We start from the raw sequence: 18,805 nt of genomic DNA on the forward strand, positions 1-18,805 counted from the left end.
TTCCCATCTCTTTCAGAATTTTCCACAGTTTATTGTGATCCACACAGTCAAAGTCTTTGGCATAGTCAATAAAGCAGAAATAGATGTTTTTCTGGAACTCTTGCTTTTTTGATCCAGCGGATGTTGGCAATTTGATCTTTGGTTCCTCTGCCTTTTCTAAAACCAGCTTGAACATCTGGAAGTTCACCGTTCACGTATTGCTGAAGCCTGGCTTGGAGAATTTTGAGCATTACTTTACTAGCGTGTGAGATGAGTGCAATTGTGCAGTAGTTTGAGCATTCTTTGGCATTGCCTTTCTTTGGGATTGGAATGAAAACTGACCTTTTCCAATCCTGGGGCCACTGCTGAGTTTTCCAAATTTGCTGGCATGTTGGGTGCAGCACTTTCACAGCATCATCTTTCAGGATTTGAAATAGCTCAACTGGAATTCCGTCACCTCCACTAGCTTTGTTCATAGTGATGCTTTCTAAGGCCCACTTGACTTCACTTAACACGGCAGTTAAAGGCAGTCAAAAATCGTAGTTTATCATCAGCCCTCCACATACACATTTCTACCCCTGGCATCATGGTTTGGAAAGCACTGTTGTTTAGTCACTGAGTTGTGTACAACTGCATCGTCGTGGACTGTAGCCCACCAGGCTCCTCTGTCCATGGGATTTCCCATGCAAGAACACGAGTGGGCTGCCATTTCCTTTCAGTATTTACTATTGAAAAGATCCACCGATAAGTGGGCCCACACAGTTCAAATCTGTACTGTTCAAGGGTCAGCTGTAGTGTAGAGTTGTGAGAAGAACCAAGGATCATTGGCTGGGAGTCTGGGATCTAAAAACCTGGATGAGTGATGGAGTCATTCATAGAGCTAGGGAAGATGTGGAGTAGGGGGAGAAAAATGGACAGCTGGTGGGGAGATGTAGACTGGCTCTGATTTGAGCAGGCAGTGGCGTTTGAGACAGTCATTTAGTTAATTGGGTATTTGATGGGTTACTGTACGTTGATAAATGTAAGAACTTGGGAAATGATAGCATAAGGTAAGAGTCTAGAGATCTATATTTTGCTGCAAAATGCTGGGAAGAACCCAAATTGCATGCCCAAGATATTTGGGAAACTGAATTGCTTACACAAAAGGCCCTATGGGAACTGTGTCATTTTATTTAGAAGCTAATTGACTATCATTTTCTCACTAAACCCCTACACATCCGGTGAGGTAAGGCTCTCTGAAGACGTCTGCTGAAGCGTGTGTTTTACTTCCTGACATGGTTTCTGACAGTGTAGAGGAAATAATCATCTGGCTTCTTTTTTTTTCTTTTTTTTAATCATCTGGCTTCTTTAAGAAAGTTGTTCATATTATTCATCTAGAGACTGTGATCCTGAAGGAAGGAACTACAGGGAAGATGAAGCCTTAAAACAATATGAGTCCTTTTTAGAAATAGTTTTATAGCTATTCAAGAAAAATGAAGTAATACAAGAGAAAATATGTAAACTTAGTATTTCAAACTAATGAAAGAGTTCAAGTTAGCATAAAAGTAAGACATTTGGAAGCATTTTCTTTTCAGGACAGCAGGAGTTAAAGAGCCAGTTGACGGGGTAATCAAAATAGCTGAGTGTAAGCTGAAACAGAGAACGTAGGCCACTGAATGATGAGAGGATGCCCATAACTTCTCCTTTCTCAAGGGACCACTGAGGCTGGGAGGGGCACAGGTTCCTGAGCATCCTTGTCACTGAGTTCTGTGTGTGTGTGTGTGTGAGCGCACGCACGAACACACACTGGGAGGGACACAGGTTCCTGAGCATCCTTGTCACTGAGGGCTGTGTGTGTGATTGTTCTGTGAGGGACACAGGTTCCTGAGCATCCTTGTCACTGAGTGTGTGTGTGTGTGTGCGTGCGTGCACACACACGTGCTTAAATGGAACTTGATTCCAGAAATTGTCATGGCTCACCTTCAGCTCTGGTCCATGCAATACTTATTTCCTTCTACCTCCTTTCTTCATTCCCTGAGGTAGATTATATTTTTTAAAGATGACCACACAAGAGATCCCTTCCGTCATCTTCCAAAACCTTGCTTTGTAGAGTCTAATTCCCTTCTTACAGATTTGTATGTCACTTATAACCACTAGAATGACAGTATGTAAAAATGTGTTGACTTCGGTGGCTCAGTCAGAAAACGCAATGAAAAGAAAGAGAAGTCCCACCTTGGTCTCTAGAACATTCATGCCAGATCACTGTGCCTCCATGGAAGCAGTCTGACTTCCCTGAGGCTGCCACTCCATGAGGCAGCCTGAACGAGACTAGCCTGTGTTGGAAAACCACTTGGAGAAGCCCTGGAACTACATGAAGAGAAGTGCCCAGCCACCCTCAGCTGCTCCAGCGCCACCAAACCCCCCGTCTCTGTCCATCTGCATGAGATCTCCAAGCCAGAACTGCCCAACGGAGTCCTTCCTGACACCCTGGCCAAACAACCATGGGAGATAATACAGTAGTTATTGTTTCAAGCCATTAAGTTTTGGGGGGATTTGTCACATAGTATTAGTAACAAGCAGATTTTGGCATCTGAGAAAAGGAAAAACCAAATAAAAATGAATTTAAACCATATGGCACTGGTTGGAAGGACCTTGAAGTTTAGATTCACAAGCACATAAATTGAAAGGACCTAGAGGAAGATGCTCATGGAAGCTTAAAAGGGCCTTGGGGAGAGTGTTAGAAAATAAAGCATTTCAAGGATGCTCTTGGTGAGAGCTAAAAGAGGGAAATGCCATTGGAAGCAGGAGTGAAAAGGGGACCCTTGTTATGTACTGATGGAAAGTTGGCATAGCTGATGCCGTGGTACTAATAACATGGAAAGTAGGAAATGTACCTAATCCACTGGTGATCTAGCTGAAGAGACGTGTAGGTAGAATGTGAAAAGTTACTTCTGGTTTCTTGCTGCCTATGACAAAACATGAGAGAGGAGAGATGAACTAAAAGGTCAGCAGTTACATATAAGGAGCCAGGACTAGTTTTTATTTCCACCCTCTCCCAGATGACAACTAATTTTTACACTATGGAGAGGCTTCCGTGCAAAATAAAATCCAGGGTAGAACACTGTAAGACCCTTGCTTAGGACCTCAGAAAGACTTAAGGCAGGGCTTTTAGACCTTTTCAGACAGATAAAAGACCCCTTTTTCTGAGGGTTTGACTTTTGGGTGCTCTTCATTAAACCATAGTTAAGAATATCAGGGGTGTTGTTCCCAAGCAATCACACAATGGACCCTTGCTAATAGCATGGGTTTTATAAGTTCAGTTCAGTCACTTAGTCGTGTCCAACTCTACGACCCCATGGACTCCAGCACACCAGGCTTCCATGTCCATCACCAGCTCCCGAAGCCTACTCAAATTCCTGTCCATTGCATCGGTGATGTCATCCTCTGTCATCCCCTTCTCCTCCCACCTTCTATCTTTCCCAGCATCAGGGTCTTTTAAATGAGTTGGTTCTTTGAATCAGATGGCCAAAGTATTGGAGTTTCAGCTTCAGCATCAGTCCTTCCAGTGAATATTCAGGACTGACCTCCTTTAGAATGGACTGGTTGGATCTCCTTGCAGTCCAAGGGGCTCTCAAGAGTCTTCTCCAACACCACAGTTCAAAAGCATCCATTCTTCGGTGCTCAGCTTTCTTTATAGCCCAACTCTGACATCCATACATGACTACTGGAAAAACCATAGCTTTGACTAGACGGACCTTTGTTGGCAAAGTAATGTCTCTGCTTTTTAATATGCTGTCTAGGTTGGTCATAACTTTGCCAAGGAGAAAGTGTCTTTTAATTTCATGGCTGCAGTCTCCATCTGCAGTGATTTTGGAGCCCCCAAAAATAAAGTCACTGTTTCCATTGTTTCCCCATGTATTTGCCATGAAGTGATGGGACTGGATGCCATGATCTTAGTTTTCTGAATGTTGAGTTTTAAGCCAAATTTTTCACTCTCCTCTTTCACTTTCATCAAGAGGCTCTTTAGTTCTTCCTTGCTTTCTGCCATAAGGGTGGTGTCAGCTGCATATCTGAGGTTATTGATATTTCTCCCAGCAATCTTGATTCCAGCTTGTGATTCATCCCACCTGGCATATCACACGATGTACTCTGCATATAAGTTAAATAAGCAGAGTGACAGTATACAGCCTTTTACATACTCTTTTCCCTATTTGGAACCAGTCTTTTGTTCCATGTCTAGTTCTAACTGTTGCTTCTTGACCTGCATACAGATTTCTTAGGAGGCAGGTCAGTCTGGTATTCCCATCTCTTTAAGAATTTTTCAGTTTATTGTGATCCACACAGTCAAATGGAGTAGTCAATAAAGCAAAAGTAGATGTTTTTTCTGGAACTCTCTTTCTTTCCCCATGATCCAGCAATCCAGCAGATGTTGGCAATTTGATCTCTGGTTTTTCTCCCTTTTCTAAATCCAGCTTGAACATCTGGAAATTGATGGTTCATGTACTGTTGAAGCCTGGCTTGGAGAATTTTGAGCATTACTTTGCTAGTGTGTGAGATGAGTACAATTGTGCAGTAGTTTGAACATTCTTTGGCATTGCCTTTCTTTGGGATTGTAATGAAAGCTGACCTTTTCCAGTCCTGTGGCCTCTGCTGAGTTTTCCAGATTTGCTGGTATATTGACTGCAGTACTTTCACAGCATCATCTTTTAGGATTTGAAATAGCTCAACTGGAATTCTATCGCCTTCACTAGCTTTGTTCGTAGTAATGCTTCCTAAGGCCCACTTGACTTCCCATTCCAGGATGTCTGGCTCTAGCTGACTGATCACACCATCGTGGTTATCTGGGTTATGAAGATGTTTTTTGTACAGTTCTTCTGTGTATTCTTGCCACCTCTTCTTAATATCTTCTGCTTCTGTTAGGTCCATACCATTTCTGTCCTTTATTGTGCTCATTTTTGCATGAAATGTTCCCTTGGTATCTCTAATTTTCTTGAAGAGATCTCTAGTCTTTCCCATTCTGTTGTTTTCTTCTATTGCTTTGAACTGATCACTGAGGAAGGCTTTCTTATATCTCCTTACTATTCTTTGGAACTCTGCATTCAAATGGGCATATTTTTCCTTTTCTCCTTTGCCTTTAGCTTCTCTTCTTTTCACAGCTATTTGTAAGGCCTCGTCAGACAACCATTTTGCCTTTTTCCATTTCTTTTTCTTGGGGATGGTCTTGATCACTGCCTCTTGTACAGTGTTACAAACCTCTGCCCATAGTTCTTCAGACACTCTATCAGATCTAGGCCCTTAAATCTATTTCTCACTTCCACTGTATAATCATAAGGGATTTGATTTAGGTCACACTGAATGGTCTAGTGCTTTTCCCTGCTTTCTTCAATTTAAGTCTGAATTTGGCAATAAGGAGTTCATGATCTGAGCCACAGTCAGCTTCCAGTCTTGTTTTTGCTGACTGTATAGACCTTTTCCATCTTTGGCTGAAAAGAATATAATCAATCTGATTTTGGTATTGACCATCAGGTGATGTCCATGTGTAGAGTCTTCTCTTGTGTTGTTGGAAGTGGGTGTTTGCTATGACCAGTGTGTTCTCTTGGCAAAACTGTTAACCTTTGACCTGCTTTGTTTTGTACTCCAAGGCCAAATTTGCCTGTTACTCCAGGTATCTCTTGACTTCCTACTTTTGCATTCCAGTCCCCTCTCATAGGACTTTGTAAACTGATCCATAAAAAAACTATAAGATTTTTCTTTAAAGAATTGTATCAGCTTAGACTGAAAGAGACAGTACAAAAATGAAAACAAGTTTTTGTACTCCTGAAACCTTATGGGCAGGCAGTAAGCAGAGAAACCACTCAGCTATAAACAGGCTACTTTTTTATGAAAAAGGAAGGCTAACTCAGAAGGTAGAAACAAGAACACAAAAGGCAGAGCCAAAAGCCACGGAGAACAACCAGCAGAAAGTAGGACTGAGCCTTAATCAAGGAATTTACAAGATGTCCCTAGCTGGATGTCAGAACTGCTATGGACCAGAGACTACCTCAAGCTTTCCAGTTTCCCCTTTTCTCAAAGTGTGTCTCTACTGTAGTTTTGCTTCAATTCAGTTCAGTTGCTCAGTCGTGTCCGACTCTTTATGACCCCATGGACTACAACACGAAAGGCTTCCCTATCCATCACCAACTCTCAGAGCTTACTCAAACTCATGTCCATTGAGTTGGTGATGCCATCCAACCATCTCATCCTCTGTTGTTCCCTTCTCCTCCTGCCCTCAATCTTTCCCAGCATAAGGGTCTTTTCAAATAAGTCAGTTCTTCCCATCAGGTGGCCAAAGGATTGGAGTTTCAGCTTCAGCATCAGTCCTTCCAAAGAATATTCAGGACTGATTTCCTTTAGGGTGGACTGGTTGGATCTCCTTGCAGTCCAAGGGACTTTCAAGAGTCTTCTCCAACACAACAGTTCAAATGCATCAATTCTTCAGCACTCAGCTTTCTTTAAAGTCCAACTCTCACATGTATACATGACCACTGGAAAAACCATAGCTTTGACTATGCTTCCCCATCCCAACATTCTATGTTGTGTAAGGCAGGTGGGAAAGGGGGCGATAATTACCTATTGGTTGTCCACAGGCCTTTGGATTTAAAAGAATGATCTCAATGTGCTACATCTGATGAACCAACACTGAGGAGCCTTTAGATGATGAGATCTGGGGCTTCAAGCCCAACCCTGAAGTCGTAAGGGGATGAGACTTTTGTCGTTACTTGGGAGCAGGTGAATGCATTTTGAAGGTGGAAGAGATGGATCGTGGCTACAGGGCAGACTGTGGCCAATGGTTTTCCAAAACGGGTGGCAACAACATTGCTCCTGTTCTTCTAGAAACTTTTAAAAACCCATTAAGAAAGACATGGAATCTAATTTCCCTCTTGATTATGGGCTAGGTTTGTGACTTTCCTGTAATCAGTGGAAAGCCATGGAAGTGCTACTTCATGACAATTGAGGCTAGGTCAGAAAAGACTCCAGTGTTCTTGCCTGGAGAATCCCAGGGACAGGGGAGCCTAGTGGGCTGCCGTCTATGGGGTCACACAGAGTCGGACACGACTGAAGCGACTACGCAGCAGCAGAAAAGACTATGAAACTTCCAGTTTCTTTGCAGGAATGCCTGTGGTGGAGATCTGACCCACCAGGTAAGTACTATGGCTGCTGTGAGGTCACCATGCTGTGAGGAAGCACAAACTAGCCTGTGTGGAGATGCTCTGAGGTTGGAGGGGGAGAGATGCCCTCTCCACTCCAGGCTGCTCCAGGGACCTGTTTCAGCTCAAACTATCATGTGACTGCAACTGCATGAGCAACCCCCAACCAGAAACATTCAGGTGAACCTTCTCAAATTCCCGACCCACAGTAGCTGTGAGGAATATTAAGATGATGATTTCTATTTTAAGCCATCACCGCTTGGAGAGGATAAAATGTTGTGGTACACCCCTCAACTCTAATGTGATATTTCCTTTTATTTTATGTGTCTTTAGTGTTCTTTTGTGAGAATGCATGCTTCATTTGTATGTATTATACTGTGCAACAGGTTTCACTGTTGCTCTTTCTCCCTTTCAGCATTGTTAAAACCCATGTGTGGGCGTCGGCTCCCAGCTGAAGGTAAGTAGGCCATAGGGTGAATGCACCACATCTTACTTACCTAGTCTTCTAGTCACGAACCACTAGTCGCCTCCAGTCCCCACACCAGAAACAGAGTTGTCATAGACATGCTGGGAAAAGTCCCCATACAGACCCCTGTGAAAGCATCTTGGGCAACATACCCAGGAGTGGGGATGCTGGGTCAGAGGGCATATGTGCACTTATTCTAACCAATACTGCCAGACTGCTCTCAGCCCTCTGCAACAGTCTACTCTAGTACAGCAGTGAGGACTAAAACAAATAAGATGTTCATTTGCTGGCCCAATTTCTACATTTTATTTATTTCCCAGTGAGTCTGCTGGGAAAATAAGATCATGGCATCTGGTCCCATCATTTCATGGCAAATAGATGGGGAAACAGTGGAAACAGTGGCAGACTTTATTCTTTTGGGCTCCAAAATCACTGCAGATGGTGACTGCAGCCATGAAATTAAAAGACACTTGCTCCTTGGAAGAAAAGTTATGACCAACCTAGACAGCATATTAAAAAGCAGAGACATTACTTTGCCAACAAAGGTCCGTCTAGACAAAGCTATGGTTTTTCCTGTAGTCACATATGGATGTGAGAGTTGGACTTTAAAGAAAGCTGAGTGCTGAAGAATTGATGCTTTTGAACTGTGGTGTTGGAGAAGACTCTTGAGAGTCCCTTGGACTGCAAGAAGATCTAACCAGTCAATCCTTAAGGAAATCAGTCCTGAATATTCATTGGAAGGACTGATGCTAAGGCTGAAACTCCAGTCCTTTGGCCCCCTGATGCGAAGAACTCACTCATTTGAAAAGAACCTGATGGTGGGAAAGATTGAGGGCGGGAGGAGAAGGGGACAACAGAGAATGAGATGGTTGGATGGCATCACTGGCTTGATGGACATGAGTTTGAGTAAAATCCAGGAGTTGGTGATGGACAGGGAGGCCTGGTGTGCTGCAGTCCACGGGGTCGCAAAGAGTCAGACACGACTGAGAGACTGAACCGAACTGAACCGAGTCTGCTGGAGGGTGTGTTTTGTTCTTGTTCTTGTTTGTTTGGCTGCACCAAGGGGCATGGGGGATCTTAGTTCCATGCGGGATCTTAGCTCCCTGAGCAGGGATCAAACCCATGCCCCTATGGTGGAAATGTTGAGTCTTAACTGCTAGACCACCAAGGAAGACCCTGGAGAGTTTGTTTCCCCAAATACCCATGTGGCTCACTTCCGTCGCTTGGGTCTTACATCAGTGTCACCTAACCAGCTTAGAGCAAACACCACTGCTGCATCCCATCGTTTTCCATCTGTCTTCACCTCTTGTGCTTTTCTTCAGAGTTCTTACAATTGGAGTGTATGTGGTTACTGTCTTTCTCTCCCTAGAAGAATGGTGTTGGGGGCGTTATAGGTGATCAGTCAAAATTTGCTAAGAATTCATTAACTCGAGCTTGATTTCACCAAGTGCCTTTCTAAGGTGTCTTCCCAGTTCCTCGACCCTCCACCTCCACACCACCCTCAATCAGAGGAGAGAGTACTGGGGGCTCTGAATGACCCCATCTTCTCCTGCCTCCACTCTGGACTCACCAAGTACAGGGTTAAGGGCACCCGGAAGTCCTATGAGCCCTTGGGACTGTTCTTTCTGGGGGTGGAAGTGTGGTCTGGCAGGGTTTCAGGTACCACCGGTCTCCTGAGAGTTTGTGGGGAGTTTTGCTCACTCCCATCTTCTTGCTGAATAGATGAATGGAATCGTCAGGTCCTGGTCTCAGGTCTCACTTAAGGATCCTCAGACAGACAAGGGACGAATATTTAGGAAAAAAGGCAGTCCATAAAAAGTGAACAGTTTAGCACTGTACTGTCTGATACGATGACAACTTGCTACATGGGGCAAATTAAATGCAAATTAATTAAAATGAAAAATTCAGTTTGCCAGTCATATTAGCTGAACTTGAAGTGCTCCAAAGTCACACACAACCAGTGCAGAAGTTTCCACCATCCCAGCAAGTTCTACTGGATGGTCCTGGAGAAAGAAACCGGTCTCATCCACGCTTGCTCTGAAAATGCAAACCTGCCCCTAGGGCTCTTCATGGAATCTCTGCCTTCCTTCCTCAAGCTCAAAACGGTCAGGATTTTGTTCCATCTTTAAAACCACGAGTACGTTTATGATTTGGCAAGACAGAAGGCCCCTTTTCTGCCAGCAGGACGCTTCTCACTCAGTGTGTTGTGTAAAACATAACACACAGTCACACTGAGATAGCATGTATTGTCATATAGTGAGCAGTTTTTGAGAATGAGCAAGTTTTATGTTTTATTTAAACTTGACATGCCATATTAATTTTCCCTCTTCTGAGGGCCAGGATGAAGTATTGAGAAGTCACTTTTTCCCCGTTGGTTGTCACTACGTCTTTGAATTCCCAAGTTGTGTGTTCAAAGGGAAATTTAGTACGTTTGTTGCTACCGACCCTGGATGATCATGAAACATCTGTTTCCAATTTAAAATTATGAAATAAGAACTGAGGGGAAAAGTCAAATGTTATAAATTTATTTGGGACATCTATTGCCACCTCTTTGGAAGCCTTTGAAAATTCAAGCAGAAATCAATACACATCCATCTTTTTTTTTACTTTCAATAAATAATATCTTTGAGTATATGCATATTATAGATATATTTATGAGTCATTTAGCAGAGTTTGTAAGGTTTATACTGCATTAATTCCAACACAGCTCTTTCCAGGTTGATAGGGTGCAAATGAGGTAAGAATTAAGGCAAACCTAAAAGGCATGCAAATGTCATACATTTATATTCACTGATAATACAAGCTCTTGTGTGTGGACCATACAGAGGAGTCAAGATCTCCTCAGTGTGTCTGTCTAGTACTATTTTACAGGAGAATGGTGACACAGCTTAAAATTCAGTTACATTACCATGGGGGTCTCAGTGCTACTAACATTATGTAATCAAGGAGACACAAGCATTAGCAAAACATGAACAAGAAATCATAGAACTCTTTGCAGCACATTTCTGCCCAGGCTTTGGAGGAGGAAGGTTTTTTATGAAATGATATTACACATATCACATTGTGGCAGGTTGTCTGTTTTAGAATATATGTTTTTTAAAATTCATTAGCAAATGACATTCTCATGCACACAAGTGTTTCAAACACAAGAAGCAAGTCCATTTATAGGTAGTCCAAGCAATATCTGTGTGTGTGTGTGTGTGTGTGTTAATAGCTGCAGACTGAATGGAACATTGATACTCTTGTGCAGTCCATAGCATTGACCTCCGCTCATTTCTGAATGTCGCACTGCAGAAGTAGTACAATGGAAGGGTCGCTCTTGGCAGCTTCTTTGAATTCATCCAGTGTAATCTGGTCATCTTTGTTCTTATCCATCTTGCTGAAAATCTTGTCTACTCGTTGCTCGGGCGTGAGGCCATCCTCATTCATTTTCATCATGATCACTGTGCCCACCATTTTGTAGATAGCCTTGGGAAGACAAGAAATAGATCATAAAGTTCACCTCGGATGGGGTAAAGAATTTAAATTTACTTCAAAGGACTCCTTAAACGCTTTTAAATAAGAGAGTGGTGTAATCAAATCGGTGTGAGTCTCATGACTAACGGGATAGAGAAGAATTTCATGACTCCTAATTTTTCGGGCTGGAGGAAGTGAGTGAAAAGAGTTGTGGTGAGACCAAGAATGACGAAAATGATGAGCTCAGTTTGGAAACTTCTGAGTTTGAGGTCAGATGGTAATCAACAAGCTCTACTCCTTGGAGATCTAGGAAAAGATGAAGTGGTCCCAGATGAAATGGACCGTAATCTGATCCTAACTGATAAGGGACTTACAATCTGTCAAGAAAGCAAGCGAGGGGCACCAGTAAAATTAAGCCCTGAAAGAAGTTAGCTGAGAGGGATCTGCGAGTCAGGGACTATCTTCATGAGTGAAAGAACAGAGTAAGATGATTCCATTTTCCATTAAACTGCACACATGTAATTCTCAAAATGGAAATGAAAGGTAGAAACGAGTTTCATTCTTAGGAAAGTGCCTTAAAATGCTCATCTACACAAAGACTTGTAGGTAAACATATAGCAGCATTTTCAATAATAGCCCTGAAGTGAAACAGCACAAATACTCAACTGGCAAAGAGATAAATAAAATACGATGCATCTGTACAATTGAATATGATTTTAGCAACAGAAAGGAATGAAATACTGACAGATGCTACAACATAGATAAATGTCCAAAAAAGTGCCAGATATAAAAGGCCAAACGTATATTGTAAGATTCCATTTATATAAATGTTCAGTGAGACAAATCCATAAAGAAAGTAGAAGGGTAGTTTTCAAAATCTGGGGATACCCATGGGCATAAGGTATCCTATTGGGAGAATAAAAATGTTCTACAATTGGATTATGATGATGGCGAGATAACCTAGACCTTAAAGGGTAAAGAAGATTTGGATGGGCCCAGAGCCCTGAAGGAAAAGGTGAAAAGCCCAGGTGGAAAGCATGGTAGAGGCCGAAGTGGCCAGTGGTGAGTGTTCAAGGGTGAGCAGCCCTGGATGGACAGTGAGGCTGCAGGGGACATGCAAGCGAATGGATGTCAGCTGGATAGCCGGATCTGTGTGCACAGCTGTACGTGGCATGGAGGAACCTCTCTATAAAGACTTTTGACCAAATGAATGAGCAGCTCCTGAAGTACAGAGATGCTGTAAAGGCTGTATCAGTTACTGATACCTTGGTTCTGAAAAGGTGACTCAGCAAAAAGGAACCTGGAGGCAGGAAGGGGTGCCAGGGTGCAAGTGCAGAGGGCTAGAAGCTGGAGAAACTACTGGAGAAGGAGATAGGGAGCCACGTGCAGAGGGAGTATGAAGAAGGGGCACGGCTGATTAGAAGGAAAGAAACTGAGAGTCGAGGTGGATATTTCCAAGGGGGACAGAGCCTTGACAGTGAACTGCCATGTACTGAGCATTTCCTACATGACAGGAAGTCTTGTTTAGTCGCTCAGTTGTGTCCAACTCTTTGTGATCCCCTGGACTGTAGCGCACCAGGCTCCTCTGTCCATGGGATTTCCCAGGCAAGAATACTGGAGTGGGTTGCCATTTCCTTCTCCAGCAGATCTTCCCGACCCTGGGACTGAACCTGTGTCTCCTGCCTGGGCGGGCAGATTCTTTACCACCGAGTCACCAGGGAAGCCTGAGAGAAAGTGTGCCAGGTGCTTAATCATTACCACAGTCTTGAAGGGTAGGTTCATTATCATTTTTTCATAAAGACATTGATGGTTTGGTGCTCAATGCCCTATAGCCAACTCCATGCCTGAACCTTACTGGGTCTCCCAGTTTACTTGGGAAGGGAAGTGGGTACTAAAGGTAGAGAAGGGACTAAAGATGCTGGTGCAGGTGGGGTAAGTGGAAGGCAGGGCTCCAGAGGTCAGAGCTGACTGAGCTGGGAAGCGGCCCCAGAGGGAGGAGAGTCAGCATAGCAGAGAGGGCATCTGGGTCACTTGGGTTTTGGCTACTGTTTCTCGCCATCACCCCTTAGCTTTGCTTTGGGGATCTACACCTCTGCTTCCCCCCCACCCCAAATCTCAGCCCTGTGGTCTGGGCATGGCCTTGCCCCAGCTCCAGGATGAGACACTTGGTCCTGCCTTCCCTCTTTGGGTCACCTTGTCAGCGCAGAGGTGGACACACAAGCTAAGACAGTGAGTGAAGAGGCATGACTCATTCATCAGCGGGTGAGTGCTCAGCAGGCTCCCACACTGCTCTAGGCTGGAGGGATACAGCAGTGAGAGAGTATGGCCCTCTCTGTACACGTAGCTTGTGTTCTATTGTATCAGATAATTTAGGGCAGTGATAAAATCTATGACCAAAAAAAAAAAAAAATGTTGGTAAGGGATTAGATGGCCCAGGGGTAGGGGGATGTGAGTTCAGGGAGGAAGGCCTGCCAAGATGTTGAGATGAAGGCGCAACCCTGAGAGGAATGAGGGGACCTGGGGGGCGGTCCTGGGCAGAGGGAGAGGATATCAAGGCCCTGATGTGAGGCTGTGTGTTCCAGGAAAACCAAGGCTCAGGTATCTCACACTCGGTGTGTAAGGAGTGGTGTTGAAGACTGAGGTTGCAGCAGTGGGCAGGGGGTCCTGGGACATTTGCACAGGCAACTGAGGAAGATGCTTGTTTACGTGGAATGATGGGAAACTGGGGACCATGAGCAGCATCTTGTGCCCACCGTGGGGAAGCTGGCTTGAAGAAGACAGTGGCGTCCAGCAGGGCGGAGCTAAGCCAAGGGCTAGAGAAGCTGGGTCCTGATACCATCCTTCTCACCCTCTAGGCTTATGTTGGTGGAAGATCTCACAGTGAGAGCATGGCTGGTTGAAATGTGGTTGACAGTCAGAACCCAGCAGCTTGGAGCTGAGACATTATCCAGCATGGAGGCAGGGGACAGGACAGAGGATTCAAGGCCTGCCAGGGCTCCTGGTGGGGAAGCAGGGGACCTGCCATAGGCCTGTGCCCAGGGAGGCTCTTCCCAAGGTCTGCGTTTCTGCCTGCAGCAGCCCAGGCCCTGAGAACACCCGGGGGCCTCACCTCGATGATCTCTAGCATCTCCACTCGGGTGATCTTGCCGTCCCCGTCCAGGTCGTACATGTTGAAAGCCCAGTTCAGCTTCTGCTCAAAGCTGCCCCTGGAGGTGATGGACAGCGCGCAGATGAACTCTCGGAAATCGATGGTGCCATCCCCGTTCTTGTCGAAGGTGCGGAAGGCGTGCTGGGCAAACTTGGAGGCATCCCCGTATGGGAAGAACTACAGGGCAGAACACACAAGGTCACCTGTCAGGAGGGGAAGAATCGCAGGCCCCAAAGTGAAAGCCCAGTGGCACACGCTGGCCCGGGGCTCTCCCAGCCCTCCCAGGGGGCGAGGGGGTCAGGCTTGCCCGTGTGGACCGGGTTTGGCCCAACACTCAAGGCTAAGGACGGGCACAAGGAAGCGGTCTCCCCATGCGTCCTCACTCCCAGGCTCCTCGCTCTTGCCTGAGGGTGAGGCTGGAGACACTGGGCTTTGAGGTTGGTGGGACCTGGATCAGGGCTGCTAGAATTCCTCCTCTGTGGCCTTTCTTGTCATTCTCCCTCGAGGTCTAGGACGGGGCAGCCAGCTGACTTCTCTCCTGCACAGGGCAGTATGACCTGGACTCCCACATTTCTCCGGGTGTCATCATCCAGGCTCACTGCCCGTGGGGCCTGAGCAAGGTGGCCCTGACCTCCCGCCAGTGGCTCCCGGTCCCTAGCCCACCAAGGTCCCCCTGGGTGTTGGGCCAGCATCCAACTCCTTTTTCTAGAAACTTTTCTTTTGCGGGGCATTTAAGACCCACTAAAAATAGAACATGACTGGGCTTATTTCTGAGAGACATAAAGAGGTGTCTTCTCAGAGCCAGCAGGGTGCTGCAGGAGACAGGAGAGGGACGCAGGAGGAGGAGGGGGTGCAGACCCCAAAGTGGGAAGACCACGGAGACCGTGGCCATGGCCCTGGGCTTGGACACACATCTGGGCCTGCCACACACAGCAGGGAGCTCTGATGCCTGACCCTCTGCCCTAGCAAAGCTAAAGGACATCCTCCATATACGTATGTAAGTATATGTAGGGCTGATTCTCTTTGCTGTACAGTAGAAACTAACACAACATTGTAAAGCAACTATACTCTGATAAAAATATTAAAAAAAAAAAAAAAAAGGAAAAGACATTCTCTCCAGGTGGAGCACAGGAAACTAGCAAGCAAACCTCGTCCCATCCCTGAACAAAAACAAACCACGTGCTGTTTTAAACCAGAGAAGGTGCATTCGTGTTTCTGGATGAAGAATTCCACTAAATACAAAGTCCAAAGCAGATTCCTAAGGATGCCATGGCATTCATATTCTGGCGTGGGTGCTGCCACTTGCTAAGTGGGTCAGGCTGGCCACACACAGATGGCTGGCATCATGCCCTCTCTGACTGCGTCCTCTTTCTCACTGTACGTCCTGACCTGGGACCCGCTAAGCCCTGCTACCCACTGACCCTTCACTGCACATTGAATGGTAGGAAATCTCCCTCCAGAAACAAAAGACAAGCATTTCATGTAAGGGGCGAATACAGGAGGCCCAGGGATGAGACAAGCATTCCTGGGGGCAGGGGTGGGGAGATCTGGTTTCAACTTGCAGACGCCAGTATCTGATCAGGTGCTTGCTCTTGTTGTGTAAGAAGCTACCCCTAAACCTGGTGGCATGAAACAGTATCAATCATTTTATTAATCTTGGGAAATAAAAACTTGACCATCTCTTCTTTTCTAATCTAACAACTCATTCTGTAACTATGAGCCTCCTATATTCTGAACTGTTCATTATTTGTAACACTTATAACACCACATGGTGGGGGAGGAGTTGGGGGGTTGTTCTATTTTTTTCTCCTCACAACAACCAATTTTCTGTATCCCAGCTGGGTGTCCTACAGGTCAATTCACTTCTGATCCTAATGGCCTGGAGTTACTGGGGTGTCCTGCAATGCAGGAGACCCCAGTTTGATTCCTGGGTCAGGAAGATCTGCTGGAGAAGGGATAGGCTACCCACTCCAGTATTCTTGGGCTTCCTTGATGGCTCAGCTGGTAAAGAATCTGCCTCCAATGAGGGAGACCTGGGTTCGATCCCTGGGTTGGGAAGATCTCCTGGAGAAGGGATAGGCTATCCACTCCAGTATTCTGGTCTGGAGAATCCCATGGACTGCATAGTCCATGGAGTCGCAAAGAGCCAGACACAACTGAGCAACTTCACTTCACCACTTTGTTATAAAGGATACAATCCAACGGAGGAGATGCATAGAGTAATAAAAGGGATGCATGGAGCTCCCAGTACGGGTTGCCCCACTCTCCCAGCCCTTGAATGTTTTCATCAGCCTGGAAGTTCCTGGAACCCCATAGTTAATGGCAGTTTCATTATGCAAGCATGATCGATCAAATCATTGGCCATTGATGATTGAACTCAATCTCCAGACACCCTGTCTCCACTGGAGGTCTGGCTTGGGGCTGGAAGTTCCAGTTCTCTAATCTGCCCCTTGTCTTTCTGGGACCAGCCGCCCCCTCAACAATCCTGCCTCACTCATCTTATTAACATACACTCATCTTATTAACATACACTCATCTTATTAACATACAATAGACACTAAAGAAGGAAATGGCAACCCACTCCAGTATTCTTCCCAGGAAAATCCCATGGACAGAGCAGCCTGGCAGGCTACAGTCCATGGGGCTGCAAAGAGTTGGACATGACTGAACATGCATGCGGACACTGATCACTCCAGAGATTCCAAGAGTCTTAGAAACTTCTGTACCAGGAACCAAGGACTAAGACCAAATATATTTATTTCTTATTCTAAGTATCATATGTGCCCTCTGCCTGGGTGGTCTTCCTCTCTCTCTAAGGGGGTGCTGTTTGCTAATGTGTCGTCTGTGTTCAGGGGTCTTGAGCAGAGCCTGTACCTGAGAAATACAATAACCTAAAAACAGAGCAGACTGAGCCCCTGGTAGATTCCAAGGTCTCCCTGGGGACTTTTATCCATCAGTCTTTCTGCACCCAGTGTCAGGAGTCCACTGGGTATAATTTTTTCCATCCCTGTGGGTTTCTGGTGGTGCAGTGCTTTACCCATTTTACATCTCACAGCATCCTTCTAAGTTAAAGGCCTTCTGATATTTTTATCTGAAAATAGCTGGGCATCTTAGGTCAGTGTATTAAAAATTAATTTAGATCTGGAAGGCCTTCAGAAAAAAAAATCGATGGTAAATTTTGAGCTATAAAAGTTGCATGTGCCTTGCTGAAGGTCTGTTTACTGACTTTTAAAGCCAACATGTTTTCTCTGGAGGAACGGAGTGTGTGATGAAGAGCCCTCAGATATCTGGAGTGGTTGTTTCCTTTAGAAAATTCATCTTATCATTTTCTGAGTACTTCAAGTTTTTTGAATCAGGGGAATGATCCTTCTTTTGATGAAATAATTCAACTCTGGATGGGGCATGACAGAAAAAATGAAGCCATACTCCCTTCAGTTTCTGTAGGAAGAAATCAGGGTCTTGAGCTCATATCTACTTCTCTCGGAGGAAAACACTGCCTGAGAAGTACAAGTATCTGGACAGTATTATTGCTTGAAGGGTATTTTTAAATTCAATGTATTTTGCATCAACTCCTGCATTAAATATTGATGTAGAAATAATTTTTGTGTTATTAATAATCCAAATATTTTAATATAATAAAAAACTTGGAAGTTGAAATTTTATATATATATATATATATATATATATAGTTTTATATATTTCACTTGTGTCTTTGTGTGTGCATACTAAGTCACTTCAGTCATGTCCGACTCTTTGCAGCCCACCAGGCTCCTCTGTCCACAGAATTCTCCAGGCAAGAATACTGGAGTGGGTTGCCAAGCCCTCCTCCAGGGGATCCTCACAACCCACAGCTCAAACCGGAGTTTCTTAAGTCTCCTGTATTGCCAGGCAGCTTCTTTACCACTAGTGCTATCTAGGAAGCCCTTAGGTTGCCATAAAAAACTACCAAGGATTGGGTAGCTAGTAAACAACACACATTTATTTCTCATAGTTCTGAAGGCTAGATGTTCAAGATCAAGATGCCAGCATGGTCAGGTACTGGTAAGGGCCTTCCTCTGGGTTGCATTCTGCTGACTGTTTGCTGTGTCCTCACATTCTGGAAGGTGCCAGGACACTCTATGACGTTTCTTTTATAAGAGCACTAATCCTGTTCATGGGGCTTCCTAGGTAGCTCAAATGGTAAAGAATCTGCCTAAAATGTGGGAGACCTGGGTTTGATCCCTGGGTTGGGAAGATCCCCTGGAGAAAGGAATGGCAATCCACTCCAGTACTCTTGCCTGGAGAATTCCATGGACAGAGGAGCCTGGTGGGCTACAGTCCATGGAGTTGCAAAGAATTGGCCACAATTGAGCAACACTTTCACTTTCTTCAATCCTATTCATGAAGGTTCCACCCTCACGACCTAAGCACTTCCCTCCTAATACCATCATTTTGGGTATGAAGTTTCAACATAGGAATTTGGGACACACAGAGTCAGCCCATAGCAACTTGTTTAAAAGGAAATAAGTTTTGTTGTAAAAATTTTCAAAAACTATATTAGATAATCTAATATAGCTAACCTTCAATTAATTTCCATTGTCTCTTTTATGC

General features: G+C 44.9%; 1 protein-coding gene across 1 annotated transcript in view; it reads right to left on the reverse strand.

Annotated features, from left to right (window-relative positions):
* Positions 1 to 10,115: 10,115 nt before the first annotated feature.
* Positions 10,116 to 18,805, reverse strand: part of VSNL1 (visinin like 1) — a 120,920-nt gene continuing 112,230 nt past the window's right edge. The window contains exons 3-4 of the mRNA XM_027556025.1: positions 14,177 to 14,392; positions 10,116 to 11,079 (exon numbers count right to left, since the gene is read on the reverse strand). Of these exons, the coding sequence (XP_027411826.1) occupies positions 10,882 to 11,079; positions 14,177 to 14,392 (414 nt within the window). The 3' untranslated portion in view covers positions 10,116 to 10,881. The remainder of the gene's footprint in view (positions 11,080 to 14,176; positions 14,393 to 18,805) is intronic.

This window comes from Bos indicus x Bos taurus, chromosome 11 (assembly GCF_003369695.1).
Source record: "Bos indicus x Bos taurus breed Angus x Brahman F1 hybrid chromosome 11, Bos_hybrid_MaternalHap_v2.0, whole genome shotgun sequence".
NCBI lineage: Eukaryota > Metazoa > Chordata > Mammalia > Artiodactyla > Bovidae > Bos > Bos indicus x Bos taurus.